Here is a 26,483-nt window from a genome sequence, read left to right as displayed (position 1 = left end):
TCCCAAATACACAAAAACAAGTACCAACAGGTAAGATAAGATGAGTTTTCATAATAAGACCCTTTTAAGTCGGTACCACTTTTTTTGACAATCCATTTATACCAACCAACTCATCAAGTCCTGATCCGCCATGACCTTCTTATTACAAAAAAGTGCCCGCTTAAGCAAATGTCGAGGTGTGCGATGACCACTTTTGTTGACAAAGTTTGAGAGCCAAAAGGGTAATTTCCATGAACAAATGTTCCGTTTATGTCGACATATGTTGTAGTATTGAAATTGTCCCCATTCTCACTAAACAGCGTGAAAGACAACAGCAACATAACTACAGTCTAGTTATACAACATTAAAACGTGCACCTTTTGTTCAGTGCAAAGTAAACTTCATGGCACTATTTACCTGGATTTACACAGCAACTAACAAAAGGAGCGCATCCATCCATCCATTTTCTACCGCTTGTCCCTCTAGGTGTTGCGGAGGTGGCTGGAGCCTATTCCAGCTGCATTCAGGCGGAAGGCGGGTAAACCCTCCAGAAGAAATATTTGTGCATGGACTAAGCATAATTGTTATTGTAGTCAAAACATACACTAAAATTATAGCAGCAACTTTTTTTTAGATAAGAGTGGAAAATATAAGAATGTAAATAAAAAATGCTTAAATTGAGGAAAACCATGTCAAAAATATGACACACAATGTCAACGTCACTCAGGCAGTCCGAGGAGCATCCACATAAACAAGTTCAACTGTATGGGTGGGTGCCCCAATCCAACTTGGAACCTTTCGGTACAATAACAATATTCAAGCCTTAAAGAGGAACTGCACTTTTTTGGGAATTTTGCCGATCGTTAACAGTCATATACATGACGGTGGATGTTATACTTTTTTTTTTCTAATGCATTCTAAATATTAAATATAAGCGTATTTTGTGCCTCTCTCGCCAGTTCCAAGTTCTAATTGGCTGTCAAAGTGCCCCAATTTGTCGGATTACAATATCACTAATACTTGGTTAAAATTCAAGTCACAAAATGTAAATGGCGTATTGCTGGCGCTTTTTGAATAATTATTTATTGGAGTTTATGGGTCAAATAGTGGAACTCCCATTGGCTCCGCTAGAAGTGGACTTTTATTCACGTTTATTTACGAGCAAGAATGCATTAAAAAAAAAAAAATCCGTCGTCATTTCTTTCATAATGGTTGTGAAAAATAGGCAAAATTCCCCAAAAAAGGGAAGTTCCCCTTTAACTATTGGGTAATATCAATCTGATACGATATCAACATGAATCTAATATACTTTCATTACTTATTTTGTTGTGTGGAATGTTCGAAAAGGCTTGACCAAGTAATATGCTGCTGTGATCGCGTGGGCTCTGGAATGGACTGCTTGTGTCTGAGTGTTTGTATCTGATATTTTAGATGCAGGGCGATATAATCCGATTTTTTTTGTTACCTAGCCCATATCCAATATCAATATTGTATCATGGCACCCCTATTCCACTGTATAGCATCTTGTTTATAAGAAAGATGCATATTGAACTTTGTTGTATCTCTAAAAGGATTAATTCTGTTAATTTAGAAGCCTAAAATATGTGCATAAAGTGTAATGTATAGATGGAGAGTAGTCTAGTCCAGAGGTTCATAACCTTTTTGACCTCAGACCCCAACTTTTCCACTACAGAGGGGCCACAAAGATTATTATCAAGGCATAGGTCAGGCTGATTACAAAAGTAAATATACTGAAAAAGAGAGGACTCAAAAAATGATGAAAAAAACATTTACATACAATTATACAATGCTAAGATCAGGAGCAAGGGTGAAGTGTCTTGCCCATGGACAAAACGGCCGTGACTGGGATGGCGGAAAATGGAATCAAACTTGAAACCCTCCAGTTGCTGGCATGGCGGCCGTTCCATCTGCACCACCGCGCCCAAATGAAAATACAGCTTTACCACTTTAGTCATTATTTTTGCGCTTAAGAAACTTCTCTATAACATTAGCTCCAGACTTCTTCTGTTTGTTTGAGGTTGCCATTACTGCCACAAATGGTGGAAAAGTGTATTACAACTACAGACCATAGCTGAGAATCATATATGTTTTAGCGGACCTCTGGGGGGTGCACGCGGCTCAACAATAACAATACCAAATAGAAACACTGGTGTTCTCGACATAAAGACCTTGAATAAAGTGAAATATTATGTCCATATAACACAGTTTATGTGGTTGTGTGAGAAAATTTCTCAAATTCTCATTTGAATAGTTTTTAATGTTGATTACAAAAGTAAACATATTGGTTATATTGTTTTAGATTACTGAGTTGTATTTATATTGGTCACAAATGAATTTGTTGAGAACAATGGTTTTTTTTTGTGGCCTAAAATATGTTTGTTGTATTCTGTCTATAATCATGATTTTTAAAAATAGTCAAATCACAAAATTCGAAGTAAAAAGTATTGGTATCAGCCATAGTGGCCCAGTATTTACTTAATCAATACCAAATTTTGCAGTATTGCCCAAGTTTACTGTACGGATTATATGACAGTAGAGGTCAAACGCCACAAAAAAGATTATCATTATTTCAATGGAGCACACAGAAACTACATTTTAGGCCCCGTACAGGTCTAAAATGGAGTCACATCTCCCACAAAATAAAATACAACAAGGATTGAGGCATCATTTGGCCCATGCAGCTATATGTCTGTGTGGAGCAGTGCATTCACGGTGTTGTCTCCACGTGTGTTCAGACTGATTGGATGTGATTCTTCCATTTAGACTGTGCCTTAGGAAGCCATCTGCCATCCCATATGGTCTCCTAGCAACTATACTGTAGTCCAACCAGCACCACAATGGTGGTTGGTGGCTTTTTTGTCTTAATACTAGTGGCAATTTGGCAAAACAACGAACAAGGCAATAGAGGGAAAAACAATGATAGGTTTGAAAAAAATACCATCATCCTGCATTCATTGGATCACAAGTCACATACACACAAAAAATATTTAGTAACATTATTTACACAATTAGAGGAAAAGAAAACAACTCCAGCCTGTTTGATTTTGGACAGAATTAACAACATAAAGCTGCCTTTATGATTGGTAGAGCTTAATAGATCGACAACGTTACCTGGAGACAGGCCAGCAGCCAGTCACAGGCCGGGACCTGAGGAACCTTGTCTAAATTACAAACTGGGGACTCAATTATCTGTGAACACAGAGGAACCGGGGTATAGTATGGGGCACAAAGGTATTATAACATTGGAAAACCACAATACATGGTTTAGATGTAGATATACAGGGTGACTATATGAAATAATTATTTAAAACAATGACATGTAAAAAAGATAAATACAAATTAAACAATAATAAATAAATTATTATTGATTAAATTAATAACTTATTTATCTTATTAATAAATTAATTTAATGAATGTACAGTACAATATTGCACGCGTTATAAGTGAGATGTTGGGTGTATACATTGATTAACATTACCAAAATTGCTTAAAATGTACAAATAAGTGGAGCGAAGGTGGGGGGGACACAAGAAGAGAAAAACATAATGATCTGCAAATGAAACCAGACAGGTGTCTATGGCTAGTGTCTTGTAAATGTTTGCAGGGTGACTGCCTGTCAAGTTACAAACGTGCCAGAAAAGGCTGCATGTGCGAGCAGCCAGCACCATGCTCCAATTCAAATTGCTAAACCGCTTCGAAAACCCAGTGCCAAAGTCCTGACACAGAAACTTTGATACGGCATGAGGAATGACATCCCGGTTTATTTTTTGTGCGACTCAGCTGGTTCCAGAGTTCGGTTACTTTACTCAAATCTTTGAACATTTTAAAGACACGTTTTGAGAATGTGTATGAGAAATTCAGCAGTTACCTGGGACCCTCCAGCGATGGGAATAACACATGTGAGGAGATTTCCAATCACCGTCTCTAAAGGGACAGTCAGGCCATCTACATGGACGGTGTAGACCAACGCCAGACAGTTCTGTTCGGGCAGACGTCACAGGTTAAGAGGTTGGTCAAAGAAATTTACCCAAAGGGTGAAGAAAAGACAGAAACTCAAGAGTTACAAAGTGCAACTCACAACCGATTGCCACAAAGGTTGAACAAATAGGAATTTTCAGAAAATAACTCCTTCCCATGGACATAATTGATGCCACCTTTGACCCACTTCTAGCTAGAAGAGCCCACCTACCTTTTCAAAAGCTTTGCTATACATCCTAAAACAAAGCCTGGAGCGCTGCCAAGCATCAGCATCTACAGACACGGTAGCTTTTTGTCATGTTTTTCTTCAGCGAATCGGTTAACCCGGCCGGGTGTTCTCAAACTAAAGGGGACTTTAGGCATAGTGTTTCTATTCAAAGTTCTGCAGTTTTTTTACAATACGCCATTATTTTATCACGTCATTATAATAAAAACAAATGTGGACTCCAAAGCTTTGTTTTCTGGACCCATGGGGGTCTCGAGATCCCATCTTGTGAACCACTGAGCTAATATATAGCATGAGATATAGTGTTTGCGTAAAAGTGTATAAAGTGTTTAACTGTGCTTCTTGGAGACACACATACAGTCAGAGACAGGTGTGGACAAACATAGTTCATAAAAGCATTGCCTTTCGCCGAATGAAATCCTGCCATCAGCCCCAGTGAAACCCGCTGGAAATTGGACGCAGCGCAGGCGCCCAGAATGACTTCCTTAGTTGAAGACAGCTCTACTTAATAATTTTACATCTAATATACCTAATAATAATGAATCTATAACATTTTCAGAACATGTCGATGGCCAATAAAAAACTAGCCGAAAATGGCCCCTGTGCCGCACTTTGGACACCTCTGCATTAAAGCCACAGACAAATAAAATGTTGCATTCTCAGTAGTGCTTAATTAATGGACTGTTACACTAAATTGCGATATCAAGACTTGGGCAAACACTTTCAATATGTTGTCGTGGGAGTTCTGAGACTTATGTGTTAAAAACATTGTAATATCAGTAATAAGTCATTTTTTTTCATAGCAACGGAGATTATACATTTTGATAGATCTGCCGAAAAAAGTACAAAAACAAATCAAATGTAAAATAATAATAATTGTAAATTAATGTGTTGTTTTAATTAGGGCTCAGGCTAATCAAAATATATTTTTAAAAAGTGGAACAAATGATTAATTTATATGATATATAGAGAACTTTTTGTACATACTCCTGGTGTTAAGGAAGAAATAGATGAAAGGTTTAAGCACCCTACCCTGAAAACATCAGTGTAGTCCAACCGAGACACCAACACCAGGCTCTTGGGGGCAAAAACCTGAGAGGGTTGGATAATATTTGGCTCTTCGTCCACCTCGTCCACTTCACCAGCCTGCGCTTTCTGCAACTGAGGGTAGGGTGGTTGGATGCTCAATTTATGTAAGCTCGCACCTAGCAGTCACATACAACCACTGGTATCCAGTGGATCACTACTGAATAGCAGGAAGACACATTCTGTGATTGCCTCACCTGTTGGTTGTCCAGACCTTCCCAGAACGTGAAGCAGGCACAGTAGTGACGCTCTGAGTTGATGTCTGTCAAAACTGCTACAAAGAAGGAGGCGGGCTGCCGCTCAGAAACCAGCTGCCAACCACTGGGCTGACAGAACTGCCCAAAGACAGAGAAGCATAAGGTGTAAACGTGAAAATTGATCAGTGTCAAGACGAGAGACATCCAAAAACAAGCTGTGTGGTATAAAAATATTGGACCACTTAATGAGATCATTAATCATTAGAGAAAATAACCAAGTGGATGATGTGAATAGCATACCATGTACTATACACAGGTCCAACTGTATTTGGCCTACAGCACAAACCGTTTAAAGTTGACACCCTTCAAAATGTCTGGCTCAGGTCAACATAAGCGGTTGTCAATACAAAAAAAAACTGAAAGTAGTCATTGTTTGCACATTTACTTGTGATTTTGGCCAGAGAGGCAAAACATAGTTGATGAAAGATTTTTGAACATACAGCAGTTTGTCCACGTTTTCCTCTGTGTGTATTTTGATTTTGATTCTTTTGTGTGTGAATATGAGTGTGAATGTTGTCTGTCTATCTGTGTTGGCCCTGCGATGAGGTGGCGACTTGTCCAGGGTGTACACCGCCGACCGCCCGAATGCAGCTAAGATTGGCTCCAGCATCTCCCACGACCCCAGAAGGGACAAGGGGTAGAAAATGGATGGATGGATGTTATCAAATAATTGTTTATACTCTCATCTATACTCGTGTCCTGACTACAATGACAATAAAGCTTTCATACTTGCGCATTTTTTCCTAAAATAAATGCATTTTGTTAGTCGACAGGGTTTCCCCTACATGTTTCGCCTCTTCTCCAGAGTTAGACTGAGATGGGTCAGGTGTAGTCTAGCGGCTGGTGCCAAAACCCTGCACCTGAAGAACAAACAGCACTCCTTTGAGGAGAAAAATGTACAGATTCTCGAAAGGAAGAATGAGGGAAGCCATCTACGTCAAGGTTGAAAAACCTGCCCTGAACAGGGAAGGTGATGCCACCTATCTCCCACAAACGACACTGTGCTTTCAACCATTCCAAAAATACTCTGCAATTTAGCCTCCAACAAATAACCGGAGTTAGAAACATCCGTTTTTTGTTTTTGTTTTATTTATTTTTTTGTCATAAAGAAATACAGTCACGTGTGCTTACGGACTGTATCCCTGCAGACTGTATTGATCTATATATAAAGTAGGAACCAAAAATATTAATAACAGAAAGAAACAACCCTTTTGTGCGAATGAGTGTGAATGAGTGTAAATGGGGGAGAGAGGTTTTTTGGGTTGGTGCACTAATTGTAAGTGTATCTTGTATTTTTGATGTTGATTTAATAAAAAATAAAAAATAAACATTTTTTTTAATTTTTTTATTTTTTATTTAAATTTCTTGTTCGGCCCGGTACCAATTGATCCACGGACCGGTACCGGGCCATGGCCCGGTGGTTAGGGACCACTGATATAACGTACACTTATTCAGCCTGTTGTTCACTATTCTTTATTTATCTTAAATTGCCTTTCAAATGTCTATTCTTGGTGTTGAATTTTATCAAATAAATTTCCCCCAAAAATGTGACTTATACTAATGTGCGACATATATATGTTTTTTTCCTTCTTTATTATGCATTTTCGGCTGGTGCGACGTATACTCCGGAGCAATTTATAATCCGAAAAATACGGTACTTGGATGACAGGCGAAACGTCTTCTAAAACAATCCAAACAGTCCAGTTGCGATCGATTGAATGTCCTGAGAATACAATGAGCTGGATGAACAAGAACATCCATAATCGGACTCATGTGAGCATTGGGGTAATCAGTCACCCACCTCTTCTAAAGTTTAAAGTTAAAGTTTCATGTATCATTGTACCAATTATCTTTTCAAACGGGGTGCAGCACTAATTTGCCCAAGTCAGTTTTGGCCACGCAAATCTACAGTACCTTCTTTTTCACTTTCTGCCTGAAACCACTATTCATTTTTTGATTCCCGCCTGCCTTAAGTTCTCAGAGACACACAATGCCGGGCTGACAATCGCTATGCGGTTTGCCCCAAACAGGTGAAAAAAGCGTCTCCTACTGACCTGTGATTGGTCAAAACATGCCTATCTCAAGCACATGGCTATTTTCAATATGATTCGCACATGTATAAGGAGGCCTGGTGTGGGCGTGATCTGAGCATGCCCAGCTAAACACACATCTGCGGAGGATTCTAAGTAGATTGCGATGTAATGAAGAAATGTGCCTGGATTTTTGCCTCCGAACACTTTCATGCATCTGAATTTTTACTGGCGTGCGCCATTTTCTGGATTTGATAGTACGTCTATATTTAGTAGGAAAGCTACGGAACTCTCTGTACGTGAAGCCCTGGATAAAAACGGGGCTACCCCTACTTGAAAGCCCAGCAGCCGCCACTGGTTTCCAATAACACCAAAGTAAGATGCCAGATTTGTTTTTAAAAAGAAAAAGTCACCAAAAGAATTGGAAAAAGCTCTACAAACAAAAACAATTCTTAAAAAGTACATTGTACAATAAGCAGCAACAACTGAAAAATAGAGTATAACGATACAAGAAAAAATCTATGTTAATACTACTTAATAACACAGATTTGTTTTTATATGTATGCATAACATTTTTTAAGCTTTTTTAAAAAATATATATGCATCATATTATACAAATTGGATAATGACATCATATTGACCACGCCCCCAAGTATATTGGCAAGCTGGGGGAAACCTTGATTGTTATGGTAGATTTCAGGGTATTACTATCATGCTTTTATTTAGCAATACACATGTCAAAATAAACAGGCCCATTTTTCATAGAAATGAACCTTCGGTCTCAAATTTGATGTCGACAAAAGCGATTAAACATGTATGTTGACGATAACATTAGTAAGTTCAGTAATTAGAAGAACACGGAGGACCAGCACTTGATGAGTTGGTCAACAGTGACGTCAACACAAGCGGGACCGACTTAATATCATTCCACTGTATACTAATATTTGTAAGAAAAATATGAGTTGTTATTGTAGTATTTAATGCCATCACAGTGTGGACTTAAGTAAGCAAACAGTCAATATTTGTCTCAAATGATGTTCTTCTCTGAGTGATCTTAAGTAGGGATTTGAGCAGCCTGTAAATAAACATGTTTGCTTAAGGCTGGTTGGTTTTATCCCACAGCATGTCAATCTGCATTAAGTTGTGTGACATTCGGGCATAGCAATAGAAATGCTTTAATGTTCATGTCTGTCCTTTATCCCAGTTTATCAGCCTACCCACTATTTATTCACATTATTGTCATACAAAACAACATGCCAGAGGCCAATGCTGTTATAGAACCTTCTTGGCTATATTTGTGTCAAAGATCAAAGTCAACATGTGTCACTGAAAATGGCATTTGGTGCGCCCCCTATGGTTTGTGATAAAAGGGCTTTAGAAGACATGGTTCTTATTGTTAATATCAACATAAAACCTCCAAATGTGTGCATTACTATCATGCAGTGTTTATTGCTGTTTAAAATGTTGGTATGAGGATCATCAAAGGCGAAAGTTAATACCAAAAAAAGATCCATCCTACAATGCCACAGACTGTGATAGTTGAGCACCCTTTCTGTTTAAGCTGCCGTTCTAAAGGAACATGTCATCCACTGTTGTCTTACCAGCTCTACGCCTTGTGGGAAAGGGCTGTCCTCCCAGTCTTTCTCAGGAAACCGCTGGAGAATGCGGCCTTGACCTTCACCTTCACCTTCGACTAGAAGTGCAAGAGGGACAGATTACAGAGGTCAGTTCTTGTTCCATTTGTTTTAGTTAATACAATGAGACAACAGATCTTTGTCTTAATGCAATGGTAAATTTGAATGTTACTAAACTGCTGGTGCAATGTAAACTCATAATATGAGAGGACATTGCTGGTACAGTGAAGCCCAACTCATGACAATACTAACAACAATACTAGAACACATGTTCACAAACAGACTGTCTTATCATAAAAATTACCTCTTTAGGTCTCAAATTTTATGTCAATAAAAGCTGTCGGCCATCTTATTAAGCAGACATTGTTTTGGTTATAAGAACACGTGGACCTGGACTTGATGATTTGGTCAACATAAACAAATTGTCAACATAAACAGGACCGACCAAAAACAGGTTCTAATTTTTTTTTAAATTCAATAATGTAATGAGGTAATATCAACTGCTAGCCTGGATCTTGTTAATAAAAGGAGAACAATCTAACAAAGCAGGCCGACTTATGCAACCACCACAGGCCTAGTGTGTCAAGTTAGCTATTTCGGAAACTCAGTGTCTGAAACTGTACTTGTTTCCTTGCAACTTATTTTGCTAGATTACCTTAACAGCGTATAATGATAGAGGCTCAATAAAGCGCAATAGTGTGACACACGGGAGGAAGTGGGGATTCTTTCAAAATAGAATACCCAGAAGACAAAAAAACATTAAGATGGATGTAATTTCACACAAATTGATTTGCAGCCTGGGGTTTGGAGAACACTGCGCTAAAAGATTGGACTAACGTATTTGCTGCAGATTTTTATAAAACAGCAGAGCTCTCCTGTCAAAAAAAGGATATTTTGACGCTAATTTTTTCTGCCCTTCTTACATTGCTTTTGAGTACAAAGAGCACTGATACTGAATAGGGAAACAGTTGAGGCCATAAAGTCATAGGGGACAGATTAATAAATGTCAGAACTACAGTAGCTATGATGCACAAATTTATTTTGAAATGGAGTGGTTTCAATTAATTCTAGGTGATCATCGCTGCAGCCAATGACATTTGTAATACAATTACCACAAAAAGGGTTGAGACTTTACTTTGATCAACATTGAATGTTATCTCGGCCCATGCTGGGAACCCCCGGTTTACAGACTCTATATTTGGACCATTTTATGTAAGAAGGACTGTCCAAAATAATTAATGAAAGAGGCAAACAAATCCAACACTTTGCAAGGAAAAGGGACTACAGTGTTTTCCATTAATGAGGCAGACGCAGTGGCAGCTTGCCATCTCGGACACAGCCAATGAGCTGCCATAGATAACAGCCTAACTGTCTGCTTTTGTGTCAGAATTTAAAACTACAGTAGTCTTTGAAACTGTGCAATGCCAGTTATTATCGATTAAAAATATTCATACTTGTACTTGAATAATAAAACTCCATCAAAATCCTTCCAAAATGCAAATTAAGAAAAAAGTTAATTGTGAGCTTAGCTATTTGTTGCAGACATTCACAACAGTCCCAGTTTCTCATGTGACCCGTTGGGAAAATTGATTGTCCACCAATGGTCTAGACAGCACAGCACACGATCGTAGAATGAACTGAAAACTGTGTTTGTGCTCATTTGTCTGAGTTTTCACAGTGTAGTAACACACGGGCACAATCAGAGTATTGAGTTAAACAGTGCTACTGTACAATGTGATGGTACCACCCTAAATGCAAAATGAAGACTATTTTTTTAAAAGAGAGACATTAACCTTGTTCACTTTTCAGAATCTTCTTTAGATTCTTATTAGAATATGAAATGCACAACTTTGGTAAATGGGGCAAATACTAAACAAGAAAAAAAGAACATTTACTTTATTTGGCACACTTTGGAGTTTTTCTTTTGTCTTAGTTTGTTTTTAAAATTTGTATTTTTTCATGTTTTCTTTGTTCCATTTAAAACAATGGTGACTTCCTGATCAGCAGATTAGTTCTCAAAGCACACATACAGGCTTAGGAACAATATACTAGTGAAGTGAAGTGACTCTCAAATGACTGAAAGCGCTTTACATAGATAGTGAAACCCATCAATTTTAAACCAGTGTGGGTTGCACTTGGAGCAGGTGGATAAGGTATCTTGCCCAAATACACAACGGCAGTGACTGGGATGGCGGAAGTGGGGATCGAACCTGGAACCATCAAGTTGCTGGCACCGCCGCGCTACCAACCGAACCACGCCGCCAGATATACTACTTCTTTAGCAGCAGGCTTCCTCTTAGGCCTTCAAAACAGTTATAGCGATGTTGGAGTTTTGGTGGCTGATAAGGTTTGATGTGTTAAAGAGTGAGTGATGTTGATTGTTGCAAATAGCAGGCAAAAAGTCTTCCTCTGAAACAGTGAAGAAGTCTCGCGCGGTCGACGCCATGTTTGTTTACAATGAGCTCAGGGGAAATTCATGACAGGTTTATGATGCGTTCCTTGTGTACTGGAAAGTCTGTGACGAAATGGAGTGAGGTTCCTCAAGTTGGCTAATATACCTGAGCCCACTTGACTTTGTTACTTGTTTTAACATGTTGTCATGTTAATATTCATGTGACAAGTCACTCCATTTTGTTGGCTTGTGCATTTGAGGGTTAGCTCTGAGCCTTGAAGCAGTTGTTATGTAAATATAAAGTTTTTTTTATTGTGTGCTGCTTGCTTGTTGGTTGTTTTTGAATGAAGAGATGCTTACATGGCACATTTGCTCTCATTTAAGGCTGTGAATTAGTTTCATACTGTAGCAGACTTTTGTGTGGTAACCAGTGTTGGGACTATAACGCCGTTACAGTAACGCCGTTGTTTTCGGCGGTAACTAGTAGTCTAAAGCATTATTTTGTATATTCAGTAACTCAGTTACCGTTACTACATGATGCGTTACTGCGTTAATTTTACGTTTTTTATGTAGTATCGGCTAGAAACAGAAGATCTGAGTGTGTTTTATTGGAGAGTTGCAGTGTCGTCTTTCTGAATCTTTTTGTGTCACAACGGGGACAAGAGAAGAGGCGCGCTATGTGTGTGTCTGGTTGTGGGTGTGGGTGTGGGCAGGGGGGAGGTGGTAAGGGGAGGGGGGCATGTCTGTGTTTACTAACAAAACATCATGGCGGAGCTGAAGTCGAGTTTCTTAACATGGAGATATTCTCACTACTTTTCTTTTGTCGAGCACAAAGAAAAGAAAATTTTAGTTAAATTAGTTGTGTCTTGGATCAAAGATCCTATCTGCTGCCCAAAACAGCAATTCAAATCTGCTGAAACAGCTACAAAAGCAACATGCTTCGACGAAGCTAGTAAAGAGAGACACAGACTCCGAAGCCACTTCCCCTCCACTTAAGGATTTTAACGGAGGGACTGCTAGCCAGGACAACATTAATAGAGCAATTTCAGCGTATGTGCTAGAAGACATGCAGGCTATTTCTACAGTGGAGTCACCCGCTTTCAGGCAGCTAATTAGCATGATACCGGCGTCAAACAGCAAATCGCACGGTAAACATTTTCATGTACCTGGACACAGTGGACAGTGAGGACATAAACATGGAAAGTGAGCTAAAGAAGACACTCCAAACTCTGCCTCTGCTCATCATTCAGCACTGAAGGTACACACACTCTGTCAATTCTCTTATATACCGTATTTTCCGCACTATAAGGCGCACCTAAAAACCTCCAATTTCCTCAAAAGCTGAGAGTGCGCCTTATAATCCGGTGCGCCTTATATATGGACCAATATTGAGCCACAACAGGTCTCGCAACTACGCCGACTTCATTTTCCCCCTTCTGGAATTACAACAGGCACACATTGAGGATTATGGAGATGCGACATTGGAAAAATGCCTGCAGCATCTTGGACTGGTAGCTTTAGAAGAGACAAAAGAGCGGTTGTTGTGGTAGCCTGACCACCAGGCTAAAGGCTACGGGTCGACAACCTTTACTATAAAAAGAGGCATTTTGCCCCGTCTCCCCCTAAAGAAAAATAGTCTGGAGTCGCAAACATAATACATTTCATAAACTTTTAAAAAGGGGACGGCGTGGCTCGGTTGGTAGAGCCACTGATTTTTTTTATTTTTTTTTACAGAAATCATGCCAAAATTTGATAAAATATTGATCTGTGGTGATTTTAATATCCATGCCGAAGGCAACTCTGATCAGCTGGGAAAGATTTTAACTCTTTATTAGAATCTTTGGATCTCTCTCAATCCACAGCCCGTCCGACTCATCAGTTTAGGCACACACTGGATCTTATAATTTCCCATGGACTGTCTGTGCCTGTTATTGATGTTCGTAATATACCCATTTCCGATCACTCACTCATCTGCTTTGAACCTCTAGCACCTCTACCTCCAACCAAGCCTGTTCCTTCCTGCCATCGCCGAATTATCACCTCCTCTACAGCCACTGATTTTACTGCTTCTTTCCAAGAAACTGACCCAGGACCTGTCATATGCCCTGAAAGTTTCCTCCCCTCTTCCCACTCTACATGCTTTCAGATCTTGGACTCTGTTGCTCCTTTCAGGGACAAAGTCACCAAATCTGCTCCTGACCCGTAGCTAAATGAATCCACGCGTGCCCTGAGCCATCAGTGCAGGCAGGCTGAGCGCAAATGGAAGAAAGATGGACTTCATGTGTCATTGGGCATGTTAGGGGACAGTCTTGCCACATATCACAAAACTGTGAAAGAAGCAAAAACTAAATATTTATCCAACATCATCACCAGCAATTACCATCGCCCCAGAGTTCTATTTAACACTATTAACTCTGTTAGACCTATCACTGCTGTTTTTACTGCTGTACCTGAGCACACATGTGATGCATTTCAACAGTTTTTCATTAATAAGGTCCAGTCTGTCAGGCAATCCATCCCAAAGGTCCCAACTACTTCCCTACTTGGTCCTCCCGTACAGCACATTTTTAAGAATATTCAATCAATTTCCATTTCTCATCTTAAAAAATCAGCCCAGCAATTAAACCCCACTGGCTGTCCTCTAGATATTATACCTGCTAAAATAATGCTGGAGGTTGTGGACACCATTGGTCCAAGCCTTGGTCTCCTTATTAACAGCTGCTTCAGGCTGGGTATTGTCCCCCCTGCTGCAGCATTCTGTAGTCAGATCACTTCTAAAAAAAAAACTAATCTAGACCCATCCATTCAATCCAACTTCCGTCCAATTTCACATCTCCCTTTTTTGCCCAAGATCATGGAAAAACTTGTCCTCTCACAACTTCAGCCATATCTGTCCCTCAATAATAATGCTGACAAGTTGTAATCAGGATTCAAGAGTCGCCACAGCACAGAATCAGCATTACTTAGTCCAAAATGAAATTCTTATAACCCTTGACACCAAAAATGCTGTTTTGCTTGTCCTTTTGATATCACAGCTGCATTTGACACTGTGGACCATGCAGTTCTCATCGCCTTGAGTACTACGTTGGCCTACGTGGATCTGTGCTAAGATGGTTTTCCTCATATCTCTCCCAAAGGTCCTTTTCAGTAATGATTCATGATCTCTCCTCCACAGTTACTCCAATTTCTTCTGGCGTACCCCAGGGTTCAATCCTTGGGCCTATTCTATTTTCTCTTTACATGCTCCCATTAGGTTCAATCATATCAAAATACAATGTTAACTTCCACTTTTATGCTGATGATGTACAGCTCTAATTGCCTGTTATGCTAAGTGACAGAAATGCACTCCATTCCCTCCATAGCTGTCTCATTGACATTAAACTATTGCTGTCACATAATTTTCTGCATTTAAATGAGAGCAAAACAGAGTACCGGTACATCGTTCTTAGCCCTGATGCATGTCATAGTGCACCCAGCTTGATCACCCCAACCCTCGCTCCTGCTGTGAAAAATCTGGGTGTAATATTTGACAGCGACCTTAAATTTGAAAAACAAATTAACTCTGTGGCTTTTTTCCAGCTGAGGCTTTTGACAAAGGTGAAGCCATTTCTGCAGAGGGCAGACTTTGAAAAAGCCGTTCACGCTCTTATCAGCTCTAGACTGGACTGCTCTAATGCCCTCTATAGTCGACTAAATCAGTCACTCCTCCACAAGCACCAGTTAGTGCAAAATGCAGCTGCTCGCCTCCTCACTCATGCTCTAAAACATGCTAAAATAAAAAAATGTGGTGATTGTTCTTTTTCCGCATCCAAGTTATGGAACTCCCTCCCCCTGAATTGCGAGCCATCCCGGAGCTAGAAGCTTTTAAATCTCAACTAAAACATATTTGTTCAAATTGGCTTTTAAAAAACAATTGCCATAAGTATTTATTATTACTGTTTTAATATCCGTGGTTTTACTTGCTTTTAACTTATTTGTCCTGTAAAGCACTTTGTGCACCATTGTGATGTTGTAAAGTGCTATACAAATATACCTTGATTGATTGATTGATTGATTGATTAAAATTCCATCCATATGTTGCTAACAAACAAATCCTGGCGGAGGTCTGCGTACTAAAAGCACTACCTTCGTCTCGAGCGTTGCCAAGGCAACACAGAGCGTGTCACGGTGCACCATCGCGGAGGAAAGGCGTCCGGTCCGAGCGTGTACTTTGCATACCGCAGGAAAATATGAGAAGGTACTTGATAAACCATCACCTGGAAAAGATGAAGCCAGTGTAACTAAACATAAATTTTTGAGGTATTTACATTATTAAAAGTTAAATTGTCAGATATTTTTTAGAAAAAGTGGATGTTTCCATACACTTTTCTGCACTTCAAAAGACATGTTTGTAGTAATAATTATGATTAGAAACATTTACAGCATTATATTCGTCATCAATTACAGTAAGTGTGTTTATCCTAAACATTCCTGTCACTTAATTTTATACACTATGGCGTTTTTAACCAAGTCTTTTTTTTTTTTTTGGATGGGGGGTGTACTTCACAGTAATATAGTGGCCTTAATACCGTGATAATACCGTAGTGCAAGATTTTGATATCGTTACATCCCTAATGATAACCATGATAATTTTAGTCACAATAAACGTGATATGAAACGTTTACATTGGTACATCCGTATGACCAATCCTGCACCTGTAACTACTTGGTAATGGATACCAAAATGTGCACTATCACCTAAAATCTCCGTACAACAGAGGAATAAGTATTTATTACATTTTAACAAAAGTGTAGATGTTACAACAGAAAGTAAATAGCTATTAAAAGTAAATTAGGAAGTAAAAGTTTTGGGTAATATGATACAATAGGAAATATGTTACGGCATTTGTCAGCAGCTAAATTAAGAGCCTTTGCAACCTGTTTTAAAATGCTTCCATTATCATTTATATATCGTTATCGCAGGAGGCTGCTATATATATCGTGACATAGATTATAGGCCATATTATCCATCCGTAAGGGGGATAAAAGGTTGTTCAAGTCCAGCGTGTGCAGAACTAGGCTGCGCGGGATGATCCCTGTTATACATGTGTAAGCCTACTTTGAAAAAAAAGACTATCAGAAAATGCTGAGTGTTTGTTTTAAAACTGGTTTTCATACTGTCATACAGTGCAGCGTTTGGTTGCAATTCTCAGTCTGAACTAATTAATCAAACGATATATGAAAATGAACTCAATAAATTCGTCTGCATTGTTTAATTGCCATGTCCGTGTGTTTGAGAGTCTAAGTAGTCACTACTCGTATGTGAGGCACCTAGGGGTGTAACGATACGTGTATTTGTATTGAACCGTTTCGGTACGGGGGTTTCGGTTCGGTTCGGAGGTGTATCGAACGAGTTTCCACACGAACATATTAAGTAGCCGCCTAAGCGAAAGTCTTAACAAGCTGCTCCGCTTCGTTCTGCCTCTGTCTCTGTCAGTACTCTACACAGCACCCAGCATTGTCCCAACCACACAACCATCTGATTGGTTACACACAGAGCGGTAACAGCCAATCAGCAGTGCGTATTCAGAGCGGTAACAGCCAATCAGCAGTGCGTATTCAGAGCACATGGAGTCAGTGCTCCAGCGTCGAGCGGGTAGGTGTTTAGCAGGTAAGGATCAGGCAGCGGATTCTCCCCAAATTATAATAAACACTCCCAGTCAACTACTAGTAACATCACTATGAGCCCGTTGACGTTCTAGAAATATAAACGGCAGCTCAACTCGCTCGCAGTCCTTGAGGTGAAGGCTAATTAGCTTTTAGCGTAACGTTAGCTCATTTTGCGATGTGTGTGTGTGTGTGTGTGTGTGTGTGTGCGTGTGTGTGTGTTGTGGTCAGCAAAGCCCTGTCTGTCTGTTATTTCACTTTATCTTTTTTTGTGTTGATTGAGCTGTGTTGAAGCAAAACAGGACATTATGTTAAATGAAGAGTTTCTGTCTCTGATAGTTGATATAATAATGTAACTGCATCGTTAAGCCTACATGAACTCCATGGTGTTCAGGGATGAATAGTCTCTCCTATTGCTATTGTACTATTTTTTCAGCTATAGTTACATTAATCATTAGTAATGGAACAGCCTAGTTTTGAATGGCAGGGTCCCTGCTATCATATGTTGATAAAAATATAACATTTGCATAATAAAAATCAACTACAGGCTTCCCAAATGCTGTAATAAATTAAGCATCATGAGTTGACTTGAAACTGTTTAATGTTGCACTTTTTATATGTAGAAGAAAAGCTTGGTCATTTTATTTCATCTGAGCAACAACTTGAGGCAGTATAATGTTGATTAACGTGGGCAGAATTATTATAGTGTTCCCAATGTTAAAAGGATAAAGCCATTGTTTACAAATTTGGTCAATAAATAACCAAAACATTTATAATTTGTTGTTTTCTTACTGTACCGAAAATGAACCGAACCGTGACCTCTAAACCAAGGTACGTACCGAACCGAAATTTTTGTGTACCGTTACACCCCTACAGGCACCACAAGGTAACAAAATTTAGGATGAAAAATCATAATGGATAAGCCAAATGTCCCTATGTAGGAATACTTCGGCTTTAATCTAAATTAGAAAAATAACCCAATCAACAAGGACAAACAAGCAAGAATGCCGATTTTTGTATTGTACAACAGTAGCAACAACAACAAACTGGAAAAAAGAACTTCAAAATGTTCAATATTTATCTTTTAAAATTTTTGCGAACAGATAACAAGTCAATTTATTTTCATTTTATGTTTACTTATTTAGGATAACTGAAAGTTCTTCAATAACAACGAAAATAAATACTACAGCAATGAGAAGTAAACGTTAATTGTGTTTGAAAATGTTCATTGTATTATTATTATATATTTTGATTAGATTAGTGCTTAATGTGCTCTCAAAATAATGCTGACATTGACAATATTGTTTATCTGCAAAAACTTGTCGGACAATATTGTCCAGCAAAATTTGTTATCGGCCCAGGTCTGAACTCAGCCCGTGTACTTTTTCATAAGCAAACAACCTGACGTTAACAATAACGTTAACCCAGCAATTGAGCCGACTCTGTTCCCCGTAGCATCGTAAGATAAACATTATGATATTTGTAAAGGTTTTTTTTTTATTGGGTTCTCAAAATTAAATATATTGTGTACTCCTGTGGAAAGCAACTGAACATTTGTATCCAAGTTCTTGGGTTGAAATTTACCCTGTGAGAAAGTCATGTAAAAGTTCATAATACTTTTTTTTAATATAGGATCCTTTTAGACATTTAATCTAAAAAGGACGGCTTCATTTAATTTCATTTGACCCTGCCTCTTAAAATAATCTAAATAGAGAATCCTTAAAGGTGCTGTTTGCAACATCCTCACAGTAACATTTTTCAAAGCAAAAAGTATAACAAGAACACCGCTGGCGAGCTTATATTACCATTAATGGTGTAACAGAACACATTTGTTTGACAATTGTTTATATTTTTCATAATTACAAAGTTTATGTAATAAAAATTTTGACCGGCCCAAATAAAATGATTGGTGGTTACAGTGGTCACAAACCTGGTCTCGTCAACACGCAGGGTGCGCGTGCACACATACAAAAGCAATCCAAGAGAAGCAACGAACAATTTGCAGTCATGTTGTTGTTATAATTGATGACAGCTCATGTTAGCTATCCAAATTGCTATCGTTAGCTAACAAGACCAAAAACTAATGCGCTTGCATGCGTTACGTATGTATGTAATTACGTACGAGAAGCCGTGAGAGGGCAAGATATAATGTGTAAAATATTTTGGAAAGTTGGCGCCTGCTAGGTATTTGTGTAAATGTTGCAAACAACCCCTTAAAGAGCCAGACTCAAAACGAGGAATCGAAATGAGGATTTGAAATGAGGAAATCGGAATCAGAATCAGAACTGGAAATGTCCAGATTTAATCAATGCTCAAATCCAGACATATGAGAATTCTGAATTTTTGACAAATATCATAGGACAGCAATGTTTCCCACAGGCTGCCAATATACTTGTGGCGGTGGGGGAGTGGCTGGGGCGGTGCCAATATGATGGCATGATATAATTTGGACAAGAGGCAAATATGTGTACAAATATTTAAAACCAAATCTGTGTTATTCGTAATTAGCAATACAAGTAATTATTAAGAAGAACACACAAGTGTAGTTTCAAAACAGTCTCTGTCCACATGCAAACGCATACCCCTGCAGTCATGCATATTTTGTCCAAAGCAGCCACAGCTGTCTTGGTGGCATTATGCCTCTGTTAATATAATGAAGTGTTTTATTAGACGTACTGACATGTACATTATCTTTAAAATCAGCCCACGCTTACATAGAGCCCAAGAAACATGAATGCTTTTTTAAGTGCCAAAAGCGCGCACACGGGAGTATGCTCCTGTAAAACCCAACAATCGTGCAATTAACACATTTAATCATCACTATAGTGACAAATTGCATGTGCAGTGATGTGTACATTATCTTTAAAATCAGCTCACACTAACAAGGAGCCCAGAAAACATATTAAATGTTTGTTTAAGTGCCTAAAGCGCGCATGTGTGCTGCTGCATGAAATAAAACCAACTCTCATGGAATTACAACACATTTAATCATCAATATACAGTATTGCATTTGCAATGAAACGTACACCCTCTATAACATAAGCTCACAGTAACAAGGATCCAAGAATACATCGTTTGTTTTTTTTGCTGTCCAGGCGTGTTATAAAGCGCACGCATGGTCGTGCCCCCATCTACTGATGCACAAATGGAACAAACAAGTAAGTAAATATCTTTATGATCTGTTGTTAAACAAAGATTAGAAACATGAGATAATGTCAACCCTTTCTTAGGACACAAAGCAAAGAGCCTTGCTGTCAAAGTTGTCCCATCAGCTGGAGGTCCAACAGCACACAAGCCATACTGTAAGTCATACTGTAAGTCTCTGTTTAAGCCGTCTACACACACACACACTGTGAAGACACAGTTTCAAACCTCTTCACCCTGGCCAGCGTTTTCAAAATAATATGTTTTCAAAGTTTTTAAAGTATCCTTGTTCCTGTGGATAGGGTCTTAAATGTCCATGTTGTAAAGCAGAGGTGTCCAAACATTTTCCAGCGAGGGGCCACATAGAGAAAAATTAAGGATGCGAGGGCCACTTTTATACATTTTGTATATGAAAAATACTCAAACCAAAACAACATAGGTGAACATATGCTAACATTTGAAAAACATTTCTACATCTTAGCTTTGCGTTATAGATAACAAAGCAATAAAATCATTCATGATTATTTTAATGATTTTATTTGTCTTTATGTTAACTGTGCTCTAAAGTAAGCTTGTATTTACTAATATTGCTTTTATATCGTCAACTGAAACACTTTTGAGGGCTTTAGTACATTCAAAAACATATCATGTCTCACAAGAAATGTGTACACTTTTTCATCATGACAGGACACACGGAAATCTTCAAAGACCTCATACAGTAAGACGCTCAGGTTGTCGGCCATTTTGGTTTTCAGGTCCCATTTTTGAGGGATTTGGTCCTGTTGAAATTTTCATATTTTTTTGTTCTAATTTGGGACCCGTTTAGTTTGTCTATAGAATGTGTCGTGGGCCAATAAAAATTGAGCTGTGGGCCGCAAATGGCCCCCAGGCCGCACTTTGGACACCCCTGCTGTAAAGGATGCAGTTATGCCAAGGATATCAACCAGTCATACTGTGATATTCCCTGACACTAAACTAAAACCTTGGACACACACTATCATCAGACTAACCTTTAAAAATTGATGGGAGTTGTTTTAAGGGGGAAAAGGTTCAATCCCAGGTTTCAAATTCATAATAATATAAACTGTGTTTAGTACAATAATATCAAAAGGTTCTTCACAGCAGTCACATTACCATTAGGGATGTAATGGTATCAAAACAGATTTGATGTGGAGCTAGGCTGGGGAGATATGGCCTAAAAATGGAATCTCAAATTTTTTCACAAAAAATTTGATTCAGCATTTCTTCTGTTTTTTTTACCTACTTTTCAAAGAAACCAATGAATACAAATGACAGAGAAAACTCTAATCAAGTTCTGCTTTTAGTTGATCAAAAACTAGTTGTTGAAATGACACTGCATACACTGCATCTTACACTCAGCAAAATTCGAATTTGTACAATGCTCTTTTTAGACCTGATAAAAATGTTACTTTTTATGAAATGATTTTTAAAGAACTAAATTACGAGCTTCCTCTGGGAGGTCAGACTTCTGTCTTGAATAAAATACTTCTCCAAACAAAAATGTATCATTGTAAACTTGCATGCAAATAATCAAACTCCAATAAATCAATAAAGATACCAATAATCATTAGAAATAAATAATAATCATATCAATAAAGTGCAAACTAAAAAACTTCTGTCTTGAATAAAATGATCTAATATAAACAAAGTATTGTACAATGTATGCAAATAATGAAGTATAACATGGAGATGTCTATATATATATACATATGTAATATATCACTATATTGATGAATAAATGTGTTAAACGCACGTACGAGCTGTCCGGTTTGGATGTGTTGAGCGGCTGCTACAGTAATCACCCTGTGCATTGTTCTCCTTTTCTCATCACACATGGTACCTTGTGTAAATGACTCCACCACAGTAAGCTGTTTTTAAGACAGAGTTTGTTGTTGTTGCGTTCTTGTTCGCCTTGTTAAGAGTTGCATTTCCCCCACTCTGCTTGATGCTGTTTCAGATGCTGAAATAAGTTTGTTGTGCTGCTGCCTATTTTAAAGAAATTTTGCTTTTCTTTGAAACAAACGTCTCACTCACGTTGGCGTTGCCATTTGCTCGGCTTGTCGATCTCCTCTAAAGAAGTAAGGGGGAATACAACAGCTATGGAAGCTAATGAGGGCAAAAAGTATGCCGAAGCAAGAGAAGAAAAATATAGATTTTTTTTTTTTTTATCCGTCTGAAAAAAAAAACTAATATATTGATAAAATCAATATATCGCACAGGCTTATGTACAGCCCATCTTAATAGTATTAAATATTAATTTGCGCCCAGAAAATAGTCCCCACTAAGATGTGATGTGCAGAAATGTGAATTATTTTAATAATCACAAAAACAATATCACGATTTTGGTTAATGCACAATTATCTCACTGTCAACTACTATTCTACTTTTTAGTCAAAGTCGTTCTTATAGTAGCCAAAGTGTGTCCAAACAACTGGCACAGAATTCCTTTTGGGTGCAAGATGCTTCAATTTAGAGTTTGAGTTTTTCTCCATAACGCAGCTCTATCGCAGACAGGATGATGCTGATGCTTTTCTGGCAGCCTTCACACAACCAATAGTGCATTTTAAGGTGATGGTATATTAGTAGAGAGAGCATTAAATATCTGTTTTGATTATTTTGTGATTAATCACCCAGCCCTCGCCGTATAGTAGACCAAAAAACAGCTAAATTAATGCAACATTAAAAAAAGCTAAGCTAAAACTATAAATCAAAACTTCCAGCATAATTTGTGGCAACAATTGCAAATGAAAGCGCTATGAAAGTTTGCCTCACAAAAATGTTTTCTGCCTGCCTCCATGATGACTATCCAATGTATCACAGGATTGGGCTGATTCAAATGAATGGAAGAACTGTCGTTTTTAACCAAGAGAATAAGCTGGGCAGAACAAAGCTCAACAATCCCTATCTTTAAATCCAAACTGCTTAGGACACGTCAGAACCACTCCTTGGGGACTGGAACGATTGAGCGCCAAAAGAACCAGAAAGAGTACTGACTCAGCCTTTGTCCGAGGAGGAGCCTGAGAAATTCTTCACATTCCAGGAAAACCATCAACACCAGAGGGGGGGCATCCCCAACAACCCCCATCGGACATAATTACACCCTACACATTTAGTATCTTTAAGGCTCCTCTCAGTCTTGACAACTTTAGCACGCCAGGCATCTCCAGTGCATTAACAGAATGTCATTCCCTGGCAAGTAAAACAACTAGATTTGTGGAAAGTGAATGTTTCAACAATACAACAACTTGAAATGTAGCCACCCCAAAAAAATCCAGAGGCAAATATAAACTGGTCATGAAACAAGTCGGGTGGTTAAAAGCATTGACAATGGTTTATCGCGTTCTTCTTATAGTAGGTGGCCGCTTAACATGGTTGCCCAGTTTGTTGATGTAAGACGCCCAAAGGGGTCATTTTGATGAAAAATCAATCCATTTATGTCGATATTTATTGTAGATATTTAAGCAATTTAGGATAGCAAGGAACTAGCATGCTACCTTTCTTCTCCAGGGAAATTAACAGTATTACTGGTTCATTATTCATCAATCACGGTTTTACGATTATTTGAAACGGTAATACTAACGTTGGGAGTTTTACTGCTGTGTATCATTAATTTCAATAATCGTTACATCCCTAGTGCATGGTACGGTTGGATCGAACATTTTCGAACTGTGAATCTGGTATCGTAACCTAATATCGATACTGGATTAGATCGGCCCCCTACATAACTGTTACTATAAGCATAACTGAAGTGTAACATTATTTTTTTCAACTGTATTTGTAGGTTCAAATTAGGGCTGGGCGATACAACCATATCAATATATATCGCAATAGACACATCGATATCAACAGAAAAAGCCTTCGATACAACGTTTAAAAAAAAAAAAAAAATTGATTGGCAAAACTAAATTGGCCCTAGTGTGTGAATGTTGTCTGTCTATCTGTGTTGGCCCTGCGATGAGGTGGCCACTTGTCCAGGTTGTACCCCGCCTATCGCCCGAATGCAGCTGAGATAGGCTCCAGCACCCCCCGCGACCCCGAAAGGGACAAGTGGTAGAAAATGGATGGATGGAAGAATGGATGTCAAAAGAAACCAGAAGTTGCAAAGCAAGGTTGGTTGGATGAACAAAGACACTTGTTCTCTGGTAACTGAACAACACAGGGGGGTATCACTGATCAGTGGGAATGGCACGCTGACAGCCAATCAGGTAATAGTATCAACTATCACGTTTGTGCCCCCACCGCCAAAAACAAGTATATTGGCAAGCTGGGGGAAACCCTGGTGAGAAGAGAAACTAAAAATATGCAGAGAGCAAATAAATTGTCGATAAAACAGGAAAGGTCACATTGATAGTACGGCAGTTTGTTGAATTTTTTTAAACCATAGTCAGACCACCTGAGGCGCGCCCACCTGAGCAGTAACACAGTAACTTCTCGCCATTAACCATGCTAAAAAAAATAGTTATTCTTGCTGTTTACATTTTCACCCACTGCACTATTTTGTCACACTTTATTAAGCATTTGTTATGGATTTCTTAATTTTGTACCCTAATTTTAAAAGATTATTGTTAAGAGTTCAATGTGATTTTACAATTTTGTTTACTTTGAATGATTAATTTACATGGTTGTGAGGGGATTATAATCAGAGGAAGGTAGCATTTAAAAAAAAAGGTTAACATTTATTATATTTTCTCCTGGTCCATATTTTCAATAGGTCATAAAAATACCAAAAATTATCAATAGACCAATATAAAACACTTATATCTTAATACAGTTTTCAGCCATATCGCCCATCCCTAGTTGAAATATCCTATTATCGGTAGTTTTAGCAAATATAAACAATTACACAATTTACTGAGCTACACTGCCCTTATGTTCCAAGAATCACCCTAATACCAGGAGGGGCAGGGGGGAAATCATGTTTTCTCAGTAACTAATGCCTTTGGTTATTACAGTAATTTGTGTCAGGCAACAGAGGTGGTCTGCATGAGTAAGGGCAACATGTGGAAGAAAGTATGCGTGTACATCCAATGCCTTCCGGAAATAAACACACACGTGCACGCACGCACACATGCATTTGTGTAGTAGGAATGAGGGCAAGCGTGGGGGCCTCAGGGACATCGTCTGCCTCATGAAAAACAAGCACTAAAGCACAGCAGATGGCCCAATGTGCCACTGACATACTGTACGTCACTTGCGATGCTGCAAACAGACCCGAATCAGACATTTATGAAACATTTTCAATGCTGAAGAGGGAATGTTAGTGAAAAGCATCAAGCACCGAGGCATAACATTTTTTTTACGGATGTGGGGGCGGGAACGTCAATATGTTTTGTACATTAAAGATGCTAAAACCAATCCAATGTCGGTCAACATATGCTGAGCGATACAAACAAAACATTACCATTAGGGATGTATTGGTATCAAAATCTCACAGTACGATATTATCACGGTATTAAGGCCATGGTACGATATTATTGTGATGTATGTCCCAAAATGTTTTTTAAAGACTTAACCATGCCATAACGTGTGAAATGAAGTTCCGGGAACATTTAGGATAAATAAAATTACTGTAATTGAACACAAACATAATGCTCAAATGTTCTAATCATACTACAAAGAATTGTGCAGGGACATCCACTGTTTCAAGCGAATATTAAAAAACTTACAGTTGAGTGAAACAATAATGTTCACTTTAGTGTCTTTCAACTGTTACTTTTTAAAGGTTCACCCTGGACAAGTTGCCACCTCATAAAGCATTACCCAGAATGGTAAATGGTAAATGGGTTATACTTGTATAGCGCTTTTCTACCTTCAAGGTACTCAAAGCGCTTTGACACTATTTCCACATTCGCCCATTCACACACACATTCACCTCCTGATGGCGGGAGCTGCCATGCAAGGCCCTAACCACGATCCATCAGGAGCAAGGGTGAAGTGTCTTGCTCAAGGACACAACGGATGTGAGGAAGTTGGTAGAAGGTAGGGATTGAACCAGGAACCCTCAGGTTGCTGGCACGGCCACTCTCCCAACCGCGCCACGCTGTCCCGAAGAAGAGCAAAGCCAAGTATC

At 38.7% G+C, this 26,483-nt stretch overlaps 1 protein-coding gene across 5 annotated transcripts in view; it reads right to left on the bottom strand.

Annotated features, from left to right (window-relative positions):
* Positions 1-26,483, bottom strand: part of sbf1 (SET binding factor 1) — a 92,720-nt gene that overhangs the window by 50,063 nt on the left and 16,174 nt on the right. For 3 of the 5 annotated variants that reach the window (XM_061960700.1, XM_061960702.1, XM_061960701.1), the window contains exons 2-6: positions 9,179-9,270; positions 5,488-5,625; positions 5,237-5,365; positions 3,869-3,979; positions 3,112-3,189 (exon numbers count right to left, since the gene is read on the bottom strand). In XM_061960700.1, coding sequence (XP_061816684.1) covers positions 3,112-3,189; positions 3,869-3,979; positions 5,237-5,365; positions 5,488-5,625; positions 9,179-9,270 — 548 coding nt within the window. The remainder of the gene's footprint in view (positions 1-3,111; positions 3,190-3,868; positions 3,980-5,236; positions 5,366-5,487; positions 5,626-9,178; positions 9,271-26,483) is intronic. The other 2 variants (XM_061960703.1, XM_061960705.1) reach the window with 1 other exon arrangement.

Source organism: Nerophis lumbriciformis, linkage group LG05 (assembly GCF_033978685.3).
Source record: "Nerophis lumbriciformis linkage group LG05, RoL_Nlum_v2.1, whole genome shotgun sequence".
NCBI lineage: Eukaryota > Metazoa > Chordata > Actinopteri > Syngnathiformes > Syngnathidae > Nerophis > Nerophis lumbriciformis.
This window is presented reverse-complemented; position numbering and strand designations above follow the sequence as displayed.